The 21,728-nt window shown below is 23.8% G+C and overlaps 1 protein-coding gene across 4 annotated transcripts in view; it reads right to left on the bottom strand.

Annotated features, from left to right (window-relative positions):
• The window catches only part of LOC117167463 (telomerase-binding protein EST1A), a 356,887-nt gene that overhangs the window by 299,706 nt on the left and 35,453 nt on the right, over window positions 1-21,728 (bottom strand). For all 4 annotated transcript variants that reach the window (XM_033352451.1, XM_033352433.1, XM_033352441.1 and 1 more), the window contains 5 exons: window positions 16,150-16,308; window positions 12,578-12,692; window positions 7,466-7,647; window positions 3,457-3,675; window positions 143-475 (listed from right to left, as the gene is read on the bottom strand). In XM_033352451.1, coding sequence (XP_033208342.1) covers window positions 143-475; window positions 3,457-3,675; window positions 7,466-7,647; window positions 12,578-12,692; window positions 16,150-16,308 — 1,008 coding nt within the window. The remainder of the gene's footprint in view (window positions 1-142; window positions 476-3,456; window positions 3,676-7,465; window positions 7,648-12,577; window positions 12,693-16,149; window positions 16,309-21,728) is intronic.

Consider the following 21,728-nt stretch of genomic DNA (forward strand, 5'->3'; position numbering starts at 1 on the left):
TATAGAGCTCCAAGGAGATTATGTTGAAAAATAAAAAAAAAATTACCCAAAAAAAATTGTTTTTATACTTCATTCTAAGGACTTGTTGAACTACCCTCGTATCAATCCTGAAAATGATTAAGATATGAAAATTGATTCTCACCTGACTTTCGGGGCTGCTCGACTTCCTGGTGAAACGACAATGATCGGCCTATTCGGATTGTTCGGATCGAAAAGTGTTCTCTGCTGCTGATGAGATTGTTGTCTGGGCGGTGTACTTCCCGGCTGAAAAGTATTTGTGTCCGGCAGAACAAGAACTCCCGGTGGCTGGGCATTGCTGTAAGCTGGAGGAGAGGCTCGAGGAGCCAATGAATTTGTCGCCAGAGAACTGGTGGAATGTGACGATAAATTAGGCGTTCTTCGGCCATCATCGGAATCACAGACTGAAGCTCTTCGACCCGATCTCCAATTTTCATCCGGGGGTTGATCTAATATTCTGCATCATTCAATTTGTGTTTTTTTTTAAAATTAATATATGGATCATTCCATGCCAGATTTACAACAAATTTTTTGTTGTTATAAACAATTTTCCCCCCTTCTTGAATGGAAGAAAAATGACACGTATTTTTTATTTATTTTTTTTAAATTTTAATCTGATATGAAGAATTTTTGAAATGTCGATTTTTTTATCTGTCGACCCAAAAAATCGGTTCTTTTTCAAATGTTTCGTAATCTGTCCAATTTTTTAATTACAAAAATTGAACCATAAATAAAAATAGTGCAATATGGTTTACTTTAAAGTCCACATATACTGATTAAAAATTCAGTTTTTTAATCATCTTTTTGCAAAAAATTTTAAAACAATTATTATTTAAAAATTTTTCATATCAGAGTGACATAGAAAAATACGTGTCTTTTTTCTTCATTCAAGAATAAGAAAGGGAAAAATTTTTCAGGGTCCTACATTTTTCAGATTCCTCCTTTTTTCAAGTTTCTACTTTTTTCAGTGCCCTATTTTTCAGGTTCCTACTTTTTTCAGGGTCATACTTTTTTTAGATTCCTCCTTTTTTCAGGGTCGTAAATTTGTCAAAATTCTCCTTTTTTCAGGGTACTACTTTAGAGGGTCAAACTTTGTTCAGCTTCCTCTTTTTCAGGGTCCTAAATTTGACAGGTTCCTACTTTTTTCTGGTTGCTCCCATTTTCAGGGCCCTAAATGTGTCTGATTCCTGCTTTTTTCAAGTTTTTACTTTTTTGGGGGGTCCTCTTTTTGCAGGTTCCTACTTTTGTCAGGGTTCTACATTTTTCAGGGCCCAACTTTTTTAAAGAGCATACATTTTTTAGATTCCTCCTTTTTTCAGGTTCCTCCTTTTTTCAGGGTCCTACATTTTTGAATATTCTTCTTTTTTCAGGTTCCTACTTTTTCAGTGACCTATTTTTCAGGTTCCTACTTCTTTCAGGTTCCTACTTTCATCTTTTTTCAGGGTTCTACATTTTACAGGGTCCTATTTTGTCAGGGTCCTACATTTTTGAAGATTTTCCTTTTTCAGGTTCCTACTTTTTTCAGGGTACTATTTTGCAGTCATACTTTTTTCTGGCACCTACATTTTTCAGGTTCCCACTTTTTTTATGATCCTATATTTGTCAGATTCCTCCCTTTTTCAATTTCCTATTTTTTCGGGGTCACCTTTTTTCAGGTTCTTACTTTTTTCAGGGTCCTGCATTTTTCAGATTCCTACCTTTTTCAAGATCATCTTTTTTCAGAGTCCTGCATTTTTCAGGCTTCAATATTCGCTAGATGTCTCCTTTTTCAGGTTCCTACTTTTTTCAGGTTTCTATTTTTCAGGATCCTACTTTTTTCAGGTTTCCATATTTTTCAGGGTCCTACTTTTTTCAAGTTTCTAGATTTTTTAGGTTCCTATTTTTCAGGGTCCTACTTTTTTCGGGTTCCTACTTTTTTCAGGGTACAATTTTTTCAGGGTCCTACATTTGTAATGGCCCTACTTTTTTCAAGAGCCTACATTTTTTAGATTCCTCCTTTTTTCAGGTTCCTATTTTTTCAGGGTTCTACTTTTTTCAGTGCCCTATTTTCAGGTTCCTACTTTTTTTTGGTTCCTATTTTTCAAGGTCCTACTTTTTCAGGTTCCTATTTTTCAAGGTTCTAAATTTTTCATGATTCTCCTTTTTTCGGGTTTGTACTTTTTTCAGGGTAAAATTTTACAGGGTCAAACGTTTTTCAGGGTCCTACACTTTTCATGGCCCTACATTTTTCAAGAGCCTACACTTTTTAGATACCTCCCCTTTTCAGGTTCCTACTTCTTCAGTACCTTATTTTTCAGGTTCCTACTTTTTTCAGGTAACTATTTTTCAAGGTCCTAAATTTATCAAGATTCTCCTTTTTTCGGGTTCGTACTTTTTTCGGGTTCGTACTTTTTTCAGGGTACTATTTTACAGGGTAAGACTCTTTTCAGGGTCCTACATTTTTCATGGCCCTACTTTTTTCAAGAGCCTAGATTTTGTAGATTCCTCCTTTTTTCAGGTTCCTACTTTTTCAGTGCCCTATTTTTGAGGGTCCTACTTTTTTCAGGTTCCTAATTTTTTCAGGGTCCTACATTTTAGAAGTACCTACCATTTTCAGGACCCTAATTTTTTCAGGGTTCAACATTTGTCAGATTCCTCCTTTTTTCAGGTTTCTACTTTTTTCAGTTTCCCTATTCTTTCTGGTTAATAATTTTTCAGGGTCCTACCCTTTTTAAGATTCTCCTTTTTGCAGGTTCCTACTTTTTTCAGGGTTCAACAATTTTCAGATGCCTCCTTTTTCAGGTTCCTACTTTTTTCAGGGTACTATTTTTCCGGTTCCTACTTTTTTCAGGGTCCTATATTTATTAAATTCCTCTTCTTTCTGGTACCTACTTTATTCACGGTCCTCTTTCTTTAGGTTCTTACTGTTTTCAGGCTCCCACTTTTTCAGGTCCCTACATTTTTCAGGTTGCTCCTTTATTGAGGGTCCCACATTAATCAGGGTCCTACTTTATTTTTAGATACCTCCTTTTTTCAGGTTCCTACTTTTTTCAAGATACTATTTTTCAGGTTCCTATTTTTCAGGGTCATAAATTTTGCAAGAGTCTCCTTCTTCATGTTCCTACTTTTTTCAGGGTACTATTTTTCCGGTACCTACTTTTTTCAGGGTCCTGCATTTCTTAGATTTCTCCTTTTTTCACTGTCCTCTTTCTTTAAGTTCCTACTGTTTCCAGGCTCCTAGTTTTTCAGTTACCTACATTTTTTAGGTTCCTCCTTTATTGATGGTCCCACATTCTTCAGGGTCCTACTTTTTAAAGGACCCTACTTTTTTCAGGGTCCTACTTTTTTTTAGATTCCTCCTTTTTCAGGTACCTTCTATTTTCAGGGCACTATTTTTCAGGTTCCTACTTTGTCAAAGTCCTATATTCCCACAAATAAACTGTAAATTGCCAAACTTACCTATTTCTATAAAAATCGTCACGATTACGACTTCGGTGACTTCTCTCCTTACTCGATTCTCGACTGCGCTGAATTGTACTACGTCTTCTATTATCAAATCTTCTATTGCTGTTACTAGCGTTGTTCTTCTGATTATTGTTATAGCTATCATTTTCTCTGTTTTGCTGATTATTCTGCCGTTCACGACTAGTCTCTTGCAAATTATCTCGCGTGCCGCTCCTATCATTTGAAATTGATTAATTTTTTTTCTATTTAGATAGAGGAAAAAATGGAAACAAGATGGCGTTTTATGAAAAATTTTTTAATTAAATCGTTTTTACATCTTAAATTTTTAATTTTGTAAATTAACTCTAAAAATATTCTCATCTATTCCCTGTCAATTAGTATTTTCATTAAAGAATTTTAATCTGAATCTTGAATCTAAACAATAATTAAAGGTTATTTTGGTTTGTTTAAACCTGAAATCGGTATTTTTAAAGAAAAATAATTTAAATTAAATTGAATTCATTTTCAAATTTCACCAGGAATCCTTAAAATCAATTTCCATTTTATTTAAATTCTACACTTTTTAAAGTAGTTTAAAGAGAAAGAAAATTTCTATATTAATTTTTGTAATTTCCAATCGAACTGCTCATTTTTCACCCAAAGAAATGAATTTTTTATTAAAACGATTAATCTTGAACCAAGAAAAAATTAATTTTTAACAAAAGAGTTCAACTTTCAACCAAATAATTTGGCTTCCAATCTAAACGAAGAATTTGCAACTAAAATGATAAATATTGCACTGGAATAATTGAGTTATTAACCACAAAGATGTATATTTAATCAAGAAGATTAAATTTAAAATAAAAAAATAATTTTCAATTATTAAAAATCAATATTTTCACAAAATACGTGAATTTTCAAAGAAATAGTTGAATTTCCAATTCAAAAAGACAAATTTTCATTCAAATTATTACATTTTCAGTTAAAGAAATCAATTTTCAACAAAACTTTCATAAAAAAAGACGATTTCTCAACTAAAGAAAAATCATTTTTCAACTAAAAATTGAATAATTTAATTTTTACTAAAAAAACGTTTATTTAACCAGAGATGAAATTTTGTCTGATATTATAAAATATTTAATTAGAATAATATTTACATTTTCAGTTTGAAAAACAAAACAATGTTCAATAAAAAAAAGAAACACATTTTCAACAAAATAGTTTTTTTTTCGGCATAAAAAAATAATTTTCGTTGATAGAAAAAACAAGTTTTTAATCAAAAAACTCATTTTTCAACCAAAGAAATAAACTTTTAATTAAAACGATTAATCTTGAACCAAGAAAAAACACTCAACCAAATAATTTCTTTTCCAATCTAAAAGATAAATTTTCAACTAAAATGATAAAAATTTAATTGGAACACTTGCATTTTTAATCTGAAAAAAATTATTTTTTAAAAAAGAAGCTTAATTTGCAAAGAAAAAGATAAATTACTGCGAAGAAAAAATCCATTTTTTAACCAAATATGTGAATTTTTAACGAAATTGTTGACTTTTCAATTAAAAAAGACAAATTTTTATCAAAATTGTTGATTTTTTAACCGAAAAGATGAATTTTCTACCATAAAGTTTTATTTTCCACCAAAAAAATATGGCATACATTTTTAAACAATCGAATTTTTAAATGCAAAAAAATTAATTTGCAACGAAATAGTTGAATTCTCACTAAAAAGATAAATTTTCTCAACAAAGAAGATTAGTTTCAACTAAAAAAGACGAATTTTCAACTAAAAAATATTATTTTTCAACTAAAAATTAAATAATTTAATTTTTAGTAAAAAAATTAATATTTAGCCAAAGAAATGGATTATTAACTAAAGTTATAGAATATTTTACTGAAATTATAGTTATACTTTCAGTTAAAAAAGATAATAAATTTCAACGAAAAAAAAAAACAAAGAAAAAATAAGTTTTTAATCCAAAAAGTTGATTTTTCGTTGTGCATCCTTTTTTTTATTTAAAAAGTCAACTTAATCACAATGAAACGTGAAATAGTTAAATTTTTGGTTTAAAAAATTAGTTTTGACAAAAAAAAAAAAAAAAGAAATTTCATCAAAAACATAAATTTTCAAGCAAGAATACCTTCATACTGAAAAAGACAAATTTTTAATCAAATGCCTGGAGTTTTAATTAGAATTAAAACAATTTACAATCAAAATAAGCCTTACAATTACAATTAGAATTAAAATGAAAACAAGCATTTTTGCAAAAATAGTTAAATTTAAAACCAAAGAAATTAATTTTCAACTAAAAGCCAAATGTTTTTACGAAATACATTGATTTTCAAATTAAAAAAATAAATTGACAATCAAATCTGGAATATGTAAATTTTCAGTAAAAAACATTAATTAAAACAAAAATGTCATCCAAAAAGATTAATTTTTAAGCAAAAAAAAAGTTTTCTACCAAGAAAGACAAATTTCTAACAAAATACGTGAATTTACAAAAGAATAAATAAACTTTCAACTTCAAGGATAAGTTTACAATCAAACCTGGAATGGTTAAATTTTCAGTAAAAATAAAAAATAAACTAATTTTCAACAAAACAAAAAAGCAAAAATTTTTAACTGAAAAGATGAATCTTTAACGAGCATAATTAACTTTCTATCGAAAGCAGTTAAATTATTATCATTAAAAAAAAAATGAATTTTCGAACGTCATATAAGAAGCATTTCTCAAGTCTTAAATAATAAATTATATTTTTAACTGAAAATGACTAATTTACAATCAAATTAATATGTAAAATTTCAGTTAAAATAATTAATTTTAACAAAAAAAAAACAAGTTTTAACCGAAAAAAAAAAAAAAATTTCTAGCAAAAAGATTATTTTTCTACCAAGAAAGGCAGATTTTTCATAAATTACATGAATTTTTAAACAGTTTAAATTTTCAACAAAAAATGTTATTTCTCAACCAAGAATGACAAATTTTTATCAAATTCATGAATTTTCAAACAAATAGTTGAATTTTCATTAAAGAAAAAAATTGATAATAAAAAGTGGAATGGTTCAATTTTCAGTTTAAAAAAATCAATTAAAAAATAATAATTTTCTAATATAAAGATGAATTTTGAAGCAAGAAATTTAATTTTATACCAAAAAAAAGGAAATTGAAAACTCATCTTTCTGGTTGAAAATTCGTTTTTTCTTTAGCTGAAAATTAATTTTTATTACTGAAAACGTAACTATTCCAATTGAATATTCCATAATTTTAGTTGAAAAATCATCTCTATGGTTGCACAATAATTTTTTAACTAAAAAACTAACTATTTAATTTTTGGTTGCGAAAATTATATATTTTTATTAAAAATTCAGTAATTCTAGATAAAGATAATTCATTGTCGTTTGTAATTTCCTTATTTTTAAATTTTAAATTGAACTATTCCAGTTGAAGGTTCATCATTTCAATTAAAACTTCATCACTTTATTTGAAAATGCAAAAGTTTTTTGGTTTAAATTTATTTTAGTTGAAGATTTGTCTTTTTGGGTAAAAAAATAATCTTCTTTGTTGAAAGTTCTTCCTTCTGGCATAAAATTCAAGTATTTCAGTTGAAGATTTCTATCATTTTAATAGAAAACTCATCAATTTGTTTTAACATAAATTTCTTCAACTTGAAATTTAACTGTTCCATTTTTAGTTAAAAATTGATTTTTCAAAATTTGTCTTTTTTTAATTGAAAATTCAACTATTTTTTTAAAAAATTCCCCTATTCTGTTACAAAAAAAGAGGAATTTTTTGAGTAGATAATTATCTTTTTCTTTGAAAGTTAATCTTGTTTGAAAATTCTTCTTTTCGAATAAAATTGCAAAATTGATTTTTTTTTAATTCCTTTTTTCTAAATCCGATTTATAATTCTGTTTGAAAATTCCCATTTCATTCAAAAAATGGAGTTGAAAACTTGAATTTTGCTTCGATCAGAATTAAATTCCTGTGAAAATTTGATTAAAAAAAAAAAAAAAACTTACCGATCACCGCCTCGTTTCCGATTTTTCTTTCTTTTAATGTTTCGACTTCGGCCGTTACTTCCTCCTGCGAGTGGCGGATTATCAGAAGTGTTCGTATTTTCTCGTAAACTTAGAACAGAAGAACTGCGACTCAGTTGTTCCGCCTCGAGTCTCTCATTCAATTCAACTTCTTCTCCCCAGTCCTAGAAATCAAGGTTTTAATATTTTTAAAAAATATTTAAAAATCAAACATTTTGTTTGATACATCTTTTTTTTCTTTAAATTAATTTTTTTAATAACTGAAAATTGGTCTTCTTTTATATAATATATAATTCTTTTTTTATAATTGTATACCCTTTATAAAGGATTATACAGGGATATAAAAACTGTTTCATTAAAAAATTGTTTTTTTCTTTTGATGCTTTTTCGTTAAAAAATATTATTATTTTTTTAACTGAAATTTTTTTTGTGTAGAAATTAATCTTCTTTATTGAAAAAATTGATTTTTTTCATTTAAAAATTAAACTATTTTTTGACTATTGTAGTTAAAAAATGATCTTTTATAGTTCAGAATTTAAAAATTTGGATGAAAATTTCTATAGAAAATTATCTTTTTCATTTAAAGTTAATTTTCTTGTTTAAAAATTCTTCTTTTCGCTTAAAAATGCAAATATTCCAGTTAAATATTTATCATTTCGGTTAAAAATTTTACTATTTGTTTAAGAAACCGTTTTTTTTTTTTTTGTTAAAAATAAATTTGGTTAATGACTGAAAATCATTCTTCATTAAAAATCAAATTTTATCTAATAAATAAAAACATAAATAATTATAAAATCAAGAGTAACATTTTTTTTCAAATATTAAGAATGTAAAAAAACCTTTTTAACGAGTTCAATAATTTTAGAAATTATTATAGCTAATTCTGTAACTTTTCCCTGGATCTTTATATTCAAAAACCAAAATTCTAATTCTGCAATATTATATAGAATCTTTTATAAATCGAATGAGACCATTTTTTATTTAAATTCGTTAATTTTTATTTTTTTTATTTTTCAGAGGGCTGACGGTGGCTTATTTGTAACAAAAAATTTAATTAATTTGGCTAGTAACTGAAAATTCAGATATTTCAATTTCGGGGAAAAAATTAAGCTTAAAATTTGATAAAAATTCGTCTCTTTTTATTGAAAATTAAATTTTTTCAACTGACATCTAGAATTATTTCATTTATGATTTCATATTACACGTTTTTAGTTCAAAATTCAACTATTTAGATTTAAATTTATGTGTATTATTAAAAATTCGTTTTTTGGTAATAAAACAATTTTTGTTAACTGCAAATTTAGCTGCGTCCTTTAACCATTGAAAATTAATCTTTTTTAGTTGAAAATTAAACTATTTAGATGGAAATTCATGTATTTTGTTGAAAAATCGTTTTCTGGCAAAAAATTAATCTTCTTCTAGTTGAAAATTCTTGTATTTTTTTAATAATTCATTTTTCATAGAAAATCTTTTAAATTTCAAGTCTTTAGTTAAAAATGTATCATTTTAGTTGAAAATTCATCTCTTTTGCTGAAAATTTAAATATTTGTTTGATAAATCTTTTTTTTTTAATTTAATTTCTTAATAATTGAAAATCGATCTTCTTTTGGTTGAAAATTCAATTTAAAAATGGTTAAAAATGTCGGTTTTTTTATTGAAAATTAAATTTTATCAATTGCAAAGTTAATAATTTCTTTTTTGGTTTGAGATTAATCTTTTTTAGGTGGAAATTGAATAAATAATTAAAAAAAAAAAATTAATTTTGCTAGTAAGTAAAAATGTAAGTGTTTCATTTTCGGTTGAATAATTATTTTTTTATTTAAGTATTGAACTATTTGAATAAAAATTGATGTTTTCTATTGAAAAATTTCGTATTCGTTAGAAAATTAATCAAATTTCAAGCATTTGGTTAAAAATTTATCATTTTAATCGAAAATTCATCTCTTTTGCTGAAAATTTAAATATTTATTTGATAAATCTTTTTTTTTAAATTTATTTTCTTAATCATTGAAAATCGATCTTCTTTTGGTTGAAAATTCAATTATTTAGATGTAAATTTATTTATATTATTAAAGATTTATTTTTTGTTAGAAAATTGATTTTGCTAGTCTGTGAAAATCGAACTCTTTCATTTTTGGTTGAAAATTTATCTTTTTATTTAAGTATTGAACTATTTAAATAAACATGTATGTATTCTGTTGACAAAAAATTTTATTCGGAAGAAAATTAATCAAATTTCATGTCTGGTTAAAAATTTATCATTTTTTGTTGAAAATTTAACTCTTTTGTTTGATAAACCGTTTTCTTGTTCATTTATTTTTTGTTTCTTAAAAATTAATTTTCTTAATAACTGAAAATCGATCATCTTTTGGTTGAAAATTTAATTTAAAATTTGTTAAAATTTTCTCTTTTTTCATTAAAAAACAAATTTTATCAACTGCAAAGTTCATTATTATTTTATTTTTAATTTGAGATTAATCTTTTTTAGGTTAAAATTAAATTACTCAAATGTAAATTTATGTATATTATGCAAAATTTAGTTATTTTTAGAGAATTAATTTTGCTAGTAAGTGCAAATTTAAGTGCTCCATTTTCGGTTAAAAATTATTTTTTTTTAGTTAAGTATTGAACTAGTTTCATGAAAATTCATGTATTCTGTTAAAAATTTGTATTCAATAGAAAATTAATCAAACTTTATGTCAGGTTAAAAATTTATCATTTTAGTTGAAAATTCACCGTTTAGTCGGGAATAAAATTTTTGTTTGAAAGTTAAATGCTTGTTAAAAATTAATTTTTTTTTGGTTGAAGATTCATCATTTTAATTAAAATTTTATTTTTTCGTTGAAGAATGAACTGTTTCTTTAAAAAATTGTTTTTTTCCTTTGATGTTTTTTCGTTAAAAAATAGGATTATTTTTTTAACTGAATTTTTTTTTGTAGAAATTAATCTTCTTTCTTGAAAAAATTTATCTTTTACAGTTCAGAATTTAACAATTTGGATGAAAATTTGTATTTTTTAATTAAAAATTCAACTATTTCATTAAAACTTCACGTATTTTATTAAAAAATCCAAAATTTTATAGAAAATTATCTTTTTCATTTAAAGTTAATTTTCTTGTTTAAAAATTCTTCTTTTCGCTTAAAAATGCAAATATCCCAGTTAAATATTTATCCTTTCGGTTAAAAATTTATCTCTTTAAAATTTTACTATTTGTTTAAGAAACCGTTCTTTTTTTTTTTTTTTTTTTTTTTTTGTTAAAAATGAATTTGGTTAATAACTGAAAATCATTCTTCTAATATTTTAACCGAGAAATTGCTTTTGGTTTTTATCAAAACCACGTATATTTGTAACCCAAAACATGACATTTCTGCTCAGAAGTTTAATTTTTTGTCGAAAAACGAATTTTCAACAAAATACATGAATTTTCCTCCATATTTTCAAGAAAAGGGTTAAATTGTGAAACAAAAAAAATATGAATTGTCAAAAAAAACATGTAAAAATTTTCTAATATTTTAACCAAGAAATTGTTTTTTATTTGTATCAAATTTACTTATATTGTTAACTCAAAAAACGAAATTTCTACCAAGAAGTTTAATTTTCTAGAAAAGAACGAATTTTCAACAAAATACATGAATTTTCAAGAAAAGGGTTAAATTTTCAAACAAAAAATATGATTTGTCAAGCAAAAATGTATAAATGTAATACAAAAAAATTTTTTTAAAATCAAAATTAGTTGTATTTTTAACCGAAAAGATGAAATTTCTATCAAGAAGTTTTTTTTGACGAAAAAGCGAATTTTCAACCAAATGCATGAATTTTGATAAAGATAGTAAAATTTTCAACTAAAAAGGATAAATTCTTAACAGAAAATGACAGAGATAAATTTTCAGTTATTAACAAAAATTAATTTTCTAAATTTAGATTTAATAAATTCGATTTTCAATTATAAAAAGACGAATTTTCATCTAAATAGTTAAACTTTCAAATAAAAAAAAAAAGATTAATTTTCAACCGATAGTTAAATTCTAAACTAAAAAAGTTTAATCTTTAGCCAAAAATTAAATAAGTGATTTTCATAAAAATAAAAAACAATTTCTTAGTTAAAATATTAAATAATTATTACATTTTTATTTCAGAATTATTTTTTTTATTGAAAATGTAACTCTTTTGTTGATTATTTGTCTTTTTTTTTGCTGAAAATCAGATTTCTCAACTGCAAGTTTAACTATATTATTTTTTATTTGAAAATTCAACTATTTGGATGAAAATTCATGTATTTTGATGAAAATTTGTTTTTTTTTTTGTTTTTTTTTTTTTAGAAAATGTAACTTCTTAGTCGAAATTTCTTTTTTTCGGTTAAAAATGCAACTTCTTTTGATTGAAAAAAAAATTATTTGTTGAAATCTTAGCAACATTTTTTGTTTATGATTTCATATATTTTGATTGAAAATTTAAATATTCAATTTTTGGTTTAAAATTGTTCTTTTTTATTTGAAAATTCATATATTTGGTTGAAAAATCATTTTTTTTATAGAAAATTTACCTTTTTTGTTAGAAAATGTAACTCTTTTGTTAAAAACTGAATATTTGTTTCATTTTCGGTGAAAAATTAATCTTTTTCAGTTAAAATTTACAATTTGGATGAAAATTCATGCATTTTCTTGAAAATTCGTTTTTTTTTTTAGTAGAAAATCAAACTTCTTATTAAGAATTCCATTTTTTTTCATTAAAAATACAACTGTTTTCGATTTAGGAATAAAGAATTTTCTTGCTTTAAATACCAACCATCATATTTTAACATTAAAAATTCATCTTTAAGGTTGATAATTCAACTTCTTGGTTGAAAATGTAATTACTTTGTTAAAAAAAAGTCCCTTTTTTTGTCTCAAGATCCATATCTTTGGTTGAAAATTAAATTCTTAATCTGCACATTCAACTATTCCATTTTTGGTTTAAAATCAAATTGCTTTTAAGAGAAATTTCCTGTCTTTTCCCATTTTTTTTAAATCCCTGATAATTCCCCGATTAAAAATATTCACTGGCAAAGAATTTTTCCTGATAAAAAAGAAAAAAAAATATATATATATAACTTACCAAAATTTGTTCCGTTTTGTCAGACACTGAATTGAAAATGTCACTTTTCGGTGGACTAGGATTAGAAACCTGATTCATTTTATGAGAATGTGCATTGCCCTGATTAGTTCTTTGCCTGTAAAATAAGCATAATTAATTTAAGAGTGTAATTTTGGGGAGTGAATCCGCAGAAAAGAATGACCGAAGGCGCCATCTATCAACTGAAAGGAGAAGCTTGACATTCTTTTCTCCGGATTCCCTCCCTCTAAATTGAAAATTCCTTTTTTTCTTTGTGTATATTAATTAATATCAGTAATTGTTTACAACATAGTTAAATCCGTTACCAAATTGTTGATTTTTCAAACAAAAAAGATGAATAGTCTGCATTTTTAATCCCCCACCAAAATAGATAAATCTTTAATTAAGAAGTTGCATTTTTAACCGAAAAGAGATGAAATTTCTACCAAAAAGTGAATTTTCTACCAAGAAGAAATTTTCAGTCAAGATTTAAAAATAATGTTAAGCAAATTGTTCTATTTTCAACAAAAAAGATTAATGTTTATCAAAAAATGTTATAGTTGCTATTTCCACTACAAAACATTCATAAAAAATAAAAAACAGTTAGATTAGACCAACCAGTATATATTTTCAACATGACTGAAATTTCAACAAAAAAACATCATTTTTTAACCAGAATGTTGAATTTTTAACCAAAAATGGAGTAGAAAAATTTTCATTGCGAATGAATTTTCAATAAAAACAAAAAAAAAATTTTCTACAAAACAGTTTAATTTTATACCAATTTATTGAATTTTCAAGCCAAAAAGCCTAATTCTCTATCAAACACTTTAATTTTAAAAACAAGAACACGAAATAGCATCAAAAAAGTTAATTTACAATTAATAAGTTGATTTTTTTATCAAAATATTTTAATTTTTAGTTTAAAAAAAACTTGTTAACAACAAAAAGAATTTTTAAATTGATTTTCTAACCACAAAAAAAACGAACTTTCAACTAAAATTATAAATCTTCAACGAAAAAAAATTTTAATTTAAAAAAATTCGTTCAACTTTCAACCAAGGAGTGGAATTTTTAATGAATAATTTTTTGGGTTCAAAAAAGTCTATTATTGTATTTTTGTTTGATAAATAATCTCTTTTACTTAGAAAATATATTTTTTGTGAAAATTCAACGATTATTTTGAAAGTCATCGCTTTTGGTCCAAAATTTATACTTTTATAGAAAATTCATATTTTTTTGTTGAAAATTCACCTTTTATATTTGAAAGTTAATGATTTTTATGGAAAAGTCTACTCTTTTATTTTTTGTGTTTAATTCAAAATTCTACAAATTGTTTGAAAGTCTATTTATTTTATTGAAAATTGAGTTCTTTTTGTTGAAAATAAAACAAAACAAACAAAAAAAGTATTATATTTCTTTTTCAGAATTAATCTGAATTTGGTTGAAAATTCAACTGTTTTGTTAAAAAGCCATCTTCTTTGGTTCAAAGTTGATCCTTATTGATTGAAAGCTAATTATTTTTATTTTATAATTAATCTAAATTCAACTATTTTCTTAAAAAGTAATCTTTTTTATCAAAATTTCAACTGATTTATTAAACACTTTTATTTTTGAATAGAAAATCAATCCTTTTGGTGTAAAATCCTCATTTGTTAGAAAAGTCATATTTTTTAGTTGAAAATTCGTCTTCCTTGTTTCAAAATGAAACTGGTTTGTAAAATATTCATCTTTTTAAATAAAAAATTTAACATTATTTTTCAAAATGCAACTCTTCCTGGTTGAAGTTTAATCTTTTTTGTTTGAAAATTCGATCATTTGGTTCAAAATCCGTCGATTAGGAAAGTGTAATAAAAACTGCATTTGGTGTGCAAGTTTTAATTTTAAATAAAATTGTACTTTTTCAACTGAAAAAAGGTGACAAAATATGAGAAATCCCAAAATAGATGAAAAAGGTGAAAAATTCTTAAAATAGGTTACAATAGGTGACAAAATTGAAAATAGGTGACAAAATTGAAGATAGGTGATAAAATTGAAAATAGGTGACAAAATATGAGAAATCCCAAAATAGGAGAAAAAGTTGACAAATTCCTAAAGTAGGTGACAAAAGATGAGAAATTCCAAAATAGGAGGAAAAGGTGACACATTCCTAAAATAGGTGACAAAAGGTGACAAAATTGGAAATAGGTGACAAAATATGAGAAATCCCAAAATTGGAGAAAAAGGTGACAAATTCCTAAAATAGGTGACAAAAGGTGATAAAATTGAAAACAGGTGACAAAATATGAGAAATCCTAAAATAGGTGAAACAGGTGACAAATTCCTGAAATGGGTGACAAAAGATAAGAAATCCCAAAATAGGAGAAAAAGGTGACAAATGCCTAAAATAGTTGACAAAAGGTGATAAAATTTAAAATAGGTGACAAAAGATGAGAAATCCCAAAATTGGAGAAAAAGGTGACAAATTCTTAAAATAGGTGACAAAAGGTGATAAAATTGAAAATAGGTGACAAAATATGAGAAATCCTAAAATAGGTGAAAAAGGTGACAAATTCCTGAAATAGGTGACAAAAGATAAGAAATCCCAAAATAGGAGAAAAAGGTGACTAATTCCTAAAATAGGTGACAAATGCCTAAAATAGTCGACAAAAAGTGACAAAATTGAAAATAGATGACAAAATAGGAGAAAAAGGTGACAAATTCCTAAAATAGGTGACAAAATTGAAAATAGGTGACAAAATTGAAAATAGGTGACAAAATTGAAAATAGGTGACAAAAGATGAGAAATCCCAAAATTGGAGAAAAAGGTGACAAATTCCTAAAATAGGTGACAAAAGGTGATAAAATTGAAAATAGGTGACAAAATATGAGAAATCCTAAAATAGGTGAAAAAGGTGACAAATTCCTGAAATGGGTGACAAAAGATAAGAAATCCCAAAATAGGAGAAAAAGGTGACAAATTCCTAAAATAGGTAACAAATGCCTAAAATAGTTGACAAAAGGTGACAAAATTTAAAATAGGTGACAAAATAGGAGAAAAAGGTGACAAATTCCTAAAATAGGTGACAAAATTGAAAATAGGTGACAAAATTGAAAATAGGTGACAAAAGATGAGAAATCCCAAAATTGGAGAAAAAGGTGACAAATTCCTAAAATAGGTGACAAAAGGTGATAAAATTGAAAATAGGTGACAAAATATGAGAAATCCTAAAATAGGTGAAAAAGGTGACAAATTCCTGAAATAGGTGACAAAAAATAAGAAATCTCAAAATAGGAGAAAAAGGTGACAAATTCCTAAAATAGGTGACAAATGCCTAAAATAGTTGACAAAAGGTGACAAAATTGAAAATAGGTGACAAAAGATGAGAAATCCCAAAACAGGAGAAAAAGGTGACAAATTCTTAAAATAGCTGACAAAATTGAAAATAGGTGACAAAAGATGAGAAATCCCGAAATAGGAGAAAAAGGTGACAAATTCCTAAAATAGGTGACAAAAGGTGACAACATTGAAAATAGGTGGCAAAAGGTGAATAGGTGACACTGTAATGACTGAAATATATTTTTTTTAAACGTACGTTTTATGAGAGGCCCAGGGACTCTCTGGAGATGGACATGTGTTTCTATTTAAAAGAGGTGAAGGTGCACGAGGTGGCGGCATTGCAAGACTGTCCATTCGACTTAAACTCTCCATACTAGTGTAGAGTGTACTGTTACTGCCTCGCCGATCGTAAGATCTGTTTTGAAAATGAGGAAAAATATCAAAACTGGAAAGAGATTTTTATTTTTGTATATTGGCGACCATTTTTTTGTATTAAACGTTTCTTATTTGCATTGTCTAATTATTAAATTAATTATTATAAATTAAAATTAATAATCATAAATTTAAATTAATAATAATGTAGCTGCATCGACCTTCATACAATTTAAAATTAACTTTAAGTTTAATTGACTTTCAGTTTTCTGTAAAATTTTATTTCAATATATCGTTTTTTTTTAAATTGGAAAACTTAAAAATGGCACAATATTTAATTATAAATTGTTAAAATTAAAAAATCCTCAACTTTGAAGATTTAGAATTCAAAGTTCTGCAATTTTAGAGTTACAACTTAAGACACCTCAATTTTAAAGATGTATAAATAAAAATTTAGAATGTCAATCATCAAAATTACAACATTTTTTACCTTCAAGCTTTAAAATTTTAAAGATGCATAAATAAATTTTGTTATTTTTTGACGATTTTAAAGATCAACTGTCAAATTTTTAATTCTAAATCTTCCAAATTGAAGAAATTTCAAAAATAAAGTATCAAAATTACAGAATTTTTATTATTAGACTTAAAACTTGCATAATTCGAATTGTAAATTTAAACAATTTTAAATATTAAAAATTCAAAGCTCTTCATCTTTGTCCATTCTATTGAAAAATCTTCAATTTTAAAGATGAATAATAAACATTTTTATTATTTTTTTTGTGATTTTGAAGATCAAAAGTAAGGTTTTAAATTCTAAATATTCCAAATTAAAAAAAAAATAGTTTAATATGATGTTTTGATGATTACGAAAAAAAATTGTCCTCAAATATTAATAGTTTTAAACGATGCAATTTTGAACGTTTTTTTATAATGGTTTAGAATTAAGAATTCTTAAATATTAAAGGTTGAAATTTAAAATTCTTCAATCTTTACGGCTCACAATTGAAGATTTATTAATACGAAATGTTTACCCTTTAAAATTACGTGATTTTGGATTTTTTTACATAGTTCAATTTTGAAAATTTAAAATTTAAAATTCTTTAATTTTAACGATTTGCAATGGAAAATTCATCAGTTGTAACAATTTATAATTAAAAATTCCTCCATTTTTTAATTTCACAAATCAAAATTCAATAATTCAGGATGTTTGTAGTTCAAAAAGAATGAAATTTTAAATGTTTTTCTTGTAATAGTTCAACTTTAAATATTCAAACAACTAAAATTTTTGTTTTTAAAATTTACCATTAAAGATTCATTAATTCAAAATCTTGACAGTTTAAAATGATGTAATTGTGGACATTTTCTTGAAATAGTTCAACTTTCAAGATTTAACATGGAAAATTATTTAATTTTGTCAATTTAAATTTGAAATTTATTCAATTTTTATGAATTAAAATAAAAAATTCTTCACTTTTATCGATTTGAAATTTGAATATTTAAATAATAAATCTATTAAATTTTGAAAATTTAAAAACGAAATTTAATTAATTTAAAAGATTATAATTTAAAATCTATTCGTTTTTTGCTGATTAAAAATTCTTCAATTTCAAAGCTTCGAAATTCTTTAATATTTACGATTTAAAATTGAAAATTCTTCAATTTTAACAAAATTTCAATTGAAGACTCTTAAATATTAAATGTGTATAATAGAAAATGATGCAGGTTTTTATGCTTTTTAAAGAATAGCTAAGTTTTAAGGATTAAAAATGGAAAATTATTTAATTTTAAAATTTACAATAAAAAATTCTTCAATTTCAACTACTTGAAATTTGGAATTTTTATTATTTACAATTGAAGGCACTTCAATATTTAATGTTTATAATTTAAAAAATCATACGTTTTTTGGAATAGATTAATTTTGAAGCTTGAAAATGGAAAATTATTCAATTTTGAAGATTTAAATTTGACATTTATTCAATTTTGATAATTTATAATGGAAAATTCTTCAATTTTAACGATTGAAAATTTTTAATAATTCAATATTTAAGATTCACCATTGAAAATGATAGATAACGACGCATTTTTTTAAATAGTTCAATTTTGAAGATTTAAAATGTAAGTTATTTAATTTTAAAGATTTTTACTTGAAACTTTAAAAATTTTTAATATTAAAAATGGAAAATTATTCATTATAAGTTATTTAATTTTTAAGATTTAGCTTTGAAAACTATTCAATTTTGAAGATTTACAATTGAAATTTCTTTAATTTTAACGTTATCAATTAAAAATTTTTTAATTTACAGGATTTACAATTAAACTTTCATGAAATTTTTGCAATATATATTTTTTTTTTAATTAAAATAAAAAATTCATCAATTTTAAAGATTAAAAATGTAAAACTCTTCAATTTTGCATATTTACAATTGAAAACTGTTAAATATTTAATGTGTATAATAGAAAATAATGCACGTTTTTATGCTTGTTTTTTTTAGAATAGTTCAATTTGAAAGATTTAAAATGGAAAATTATTTAATTTTAAAGATTTAAATTTGAAATTTTTCCAATTTTAGAAGATTTAAAGTGAAAAAATATTAACTTTTAACCATTTGTAATTCAAAATTCTTCAATTTTTAAGATTTACGATTGCCGATTTAATAATTCGAAATGATTACAGTTTAAAATGATAAGTTATTTAATTTTTAAGATTTAGCTTTGAAAACTATTCAATTTTGAAGATTTGCAATTGAAATTTCTTGAATTTTAACAATTTTGAATATTTGAAGTTAAAAACTCTTCAATATTTAATGCTTATAATAACAATTTTTTTTGGAATAGTTCAATTTTGAAGGTTTAAATTCGAAAACAATTTAATTTTGTTAATTAAAATTTGAAATTTATTCAATTTTGATGATTAACAATAAAAAAAAGTTCAATTTTAACGATTTTAAATTTCTAAAATTTAAGTTATAAATTTATTCAAGTTTGAAAATTTGAAAAAGAAAATTAATTAATTTAAAATGTATTCATTCTTTGCTGATTAAACATTAAAAATTCTTCCATTTTAAAGCTTCGAAATTCTTTAACATTCACGATTTAAAATTGAAAATTCTCAATTTAACAATTTTCAATTGAAGACTCTTAAATATTAAATGTGTATAATAGAAAATGATGCAGGTTCTTATGTTTTTTTTAGAATAGCTCAATTTTAAAGATTTAATGGAAAATTATTTAATGTTGATGATTTAAAATACAAAATTCTTCAATTTTACCGATTTGAAATAAAATTTTTTTATTATTTACAACTGAAGACTTCAATATTTAATGTTTATAATTTTAAAAACCATACATTTTTGTAATACCTTAATTTTGAAGGTTAAAAATGGAAAATTATTTCATTTTGAAGATTTAAATTTTACATTTATTCCATTTTGATAATTTACAATGTAAAATTCTTCAATTTTAAAGATTAAAAATTTTTAATCATTCAATATTTAAGATTTGCCTTTGAAAACTATTCAATTTTGAAAATTTACGATTGGAATTTCTTTAATTTTAACATTATCAATTGAACATTTTTTAATTTACAGGATTTACAATTAAATTTTCATGAAATTTTTGGAATACATTAATTTTTTTAATTAAAATAAACAATACATTAATTTTAAAGATTAAAAATTTTAAATTATTCAATATTTCAGCCTGACAATTTAAAACTCTTCAATTTTGAATATTTACAATTAATTTCTTCAATATTTAATGTTTATAATAAAAAATGTAAACTTTTTTTTGGAATACTTCAATTTTCAAGGTTTAAAATAGAAAATTATTCAATTTTGTAGATTTGAATTTTTAATTTATTTAATTTCGATGATTTTCAATAGACATTTCTTAAATTTTAACGAATTGAAATATTAAATTTGGAAACTTATTCAATTTTAAAGATTTCAAAATGAAACTTGATTAAAAAGATTGAAATTTAAAATTTATACAATTTTGATGATTTACAATTAAAAATTCCTCAATTTTAAAGGTTTGAAATTCTTTAATATTTAAAATTAACAATTGCAAATTCTCCAATTTTGAATATTAAAAATTGAAGTCTTCAATATTTAATGTTTAAAATTATTTAATTTTGAAGATTTAAATTTGACGTTTATTCAACTTTGATGATTCACAATGGAAAATTCTTCAATTTTATTCTTCTTCAATACATTAATTTTTTAAATTAAAATAAATAATACATTAATTTTAAAGATTAAAAATTAAAAATTATTCACTATTTAAGACTGACAATTTAAAACTCTTCAATTTTGAATATTTACAAATTTACAATTTATTCAATTTTAAAGATTTGAAAATGAAACTTAATTAAAAAGATTGAAATTTAAAATTTATTCAATTTGGATGATTTAAAATTAAAAATTCCTTAATTTTAAAGGTTTGAAATTCTTTAATATTTAAAATTTACAATTGCAAATTCTCCAATTTTTAACATTAAAAATTAAGTCTTCAAAATTTAATGTTTATAATAAAAATGATACATTTTTGGAATAGTTTAATTTTTAACCTCGAACGTGGAAAATTATTTAATTTTGAAGATTCAAATTTCAATTTTATTCAATTTTGATGATTTACAATACATTTCTTAAATTTTAACGATTTGAAGTATTAAATTTTGAAGATTTAAAAAGGAAACTTATTTAATTAAAAAGATTGAAATTTAAAATTTATTCAATTTTGATGACTTAAAATTAAAAATTCTTTAATTTGAAAGATTTGAAATTCTTTAATATTCACGATTTATAATTGAATATAATCCACATTTGAATGTTTAAAATTGAAGTCTTCAAAATTTATAGTTTATAATAAAAATGATACATTTTTTGGTAGTTTAATTTTTAAGATTGAACATGGAAAATTATTCGATTTTTAAGATTTAAATTTGAAACTTTCAAGCGCCAAGATCGAAAATTATTTAATTTTGAAGATTTGAACTTGAAATTTATTCAATTTTTTTGTATTAAGGGCATGTGACACAGCTAAATACCTATATTACCGACCTCACTTTTTCGGTTCACTGAATGTTTTTTTGAACCTAAGAACTTTTTTTGTAAATAAAATATCGAGCTGAAACTTTGGAAGATTTATTAGGGTACAATAAAGTACGTTTAGGTACTGCATTTTGGTAGGAACTTCACTGAAAATTATTTCATCTTTTTTCTGAACCTCAACATTTTTTGAACATTCGAACTTTTTTTATACATAAAATATCGGTCTCAAACTTTGAGAAATGCAAGAGCCGAAAGAAAACTACCTTTAAGTACAAAGCTTAATAATCAAAGATGTAAAAAAATATATTTTAACAATCAATTCCAACGGCATCAGCCGGTAACGTTGTACACGAAAATACGAAACCTGGCGGCCACCAGACGAGGCTCTAGAGAGTTCGTATTTTCGTGTACA

The sequence above is a fragment of the Belonocnema kinseyi genome, chromosome 1, assembly GCF_010883055.1.
Source record: "Belonocnema kinseyi isolate 2016_QV_RU_SX_M_011 chromosome 1, B_treatae_v1, whole genome shotgun sequence".
Classification (NCBI taxonomy): Eukaryota; Metazoa; Arthropoda; class Insecta; order Hymenoptera; family Cynipidae; genus Belonocnema; species Belonocnema kinseyi.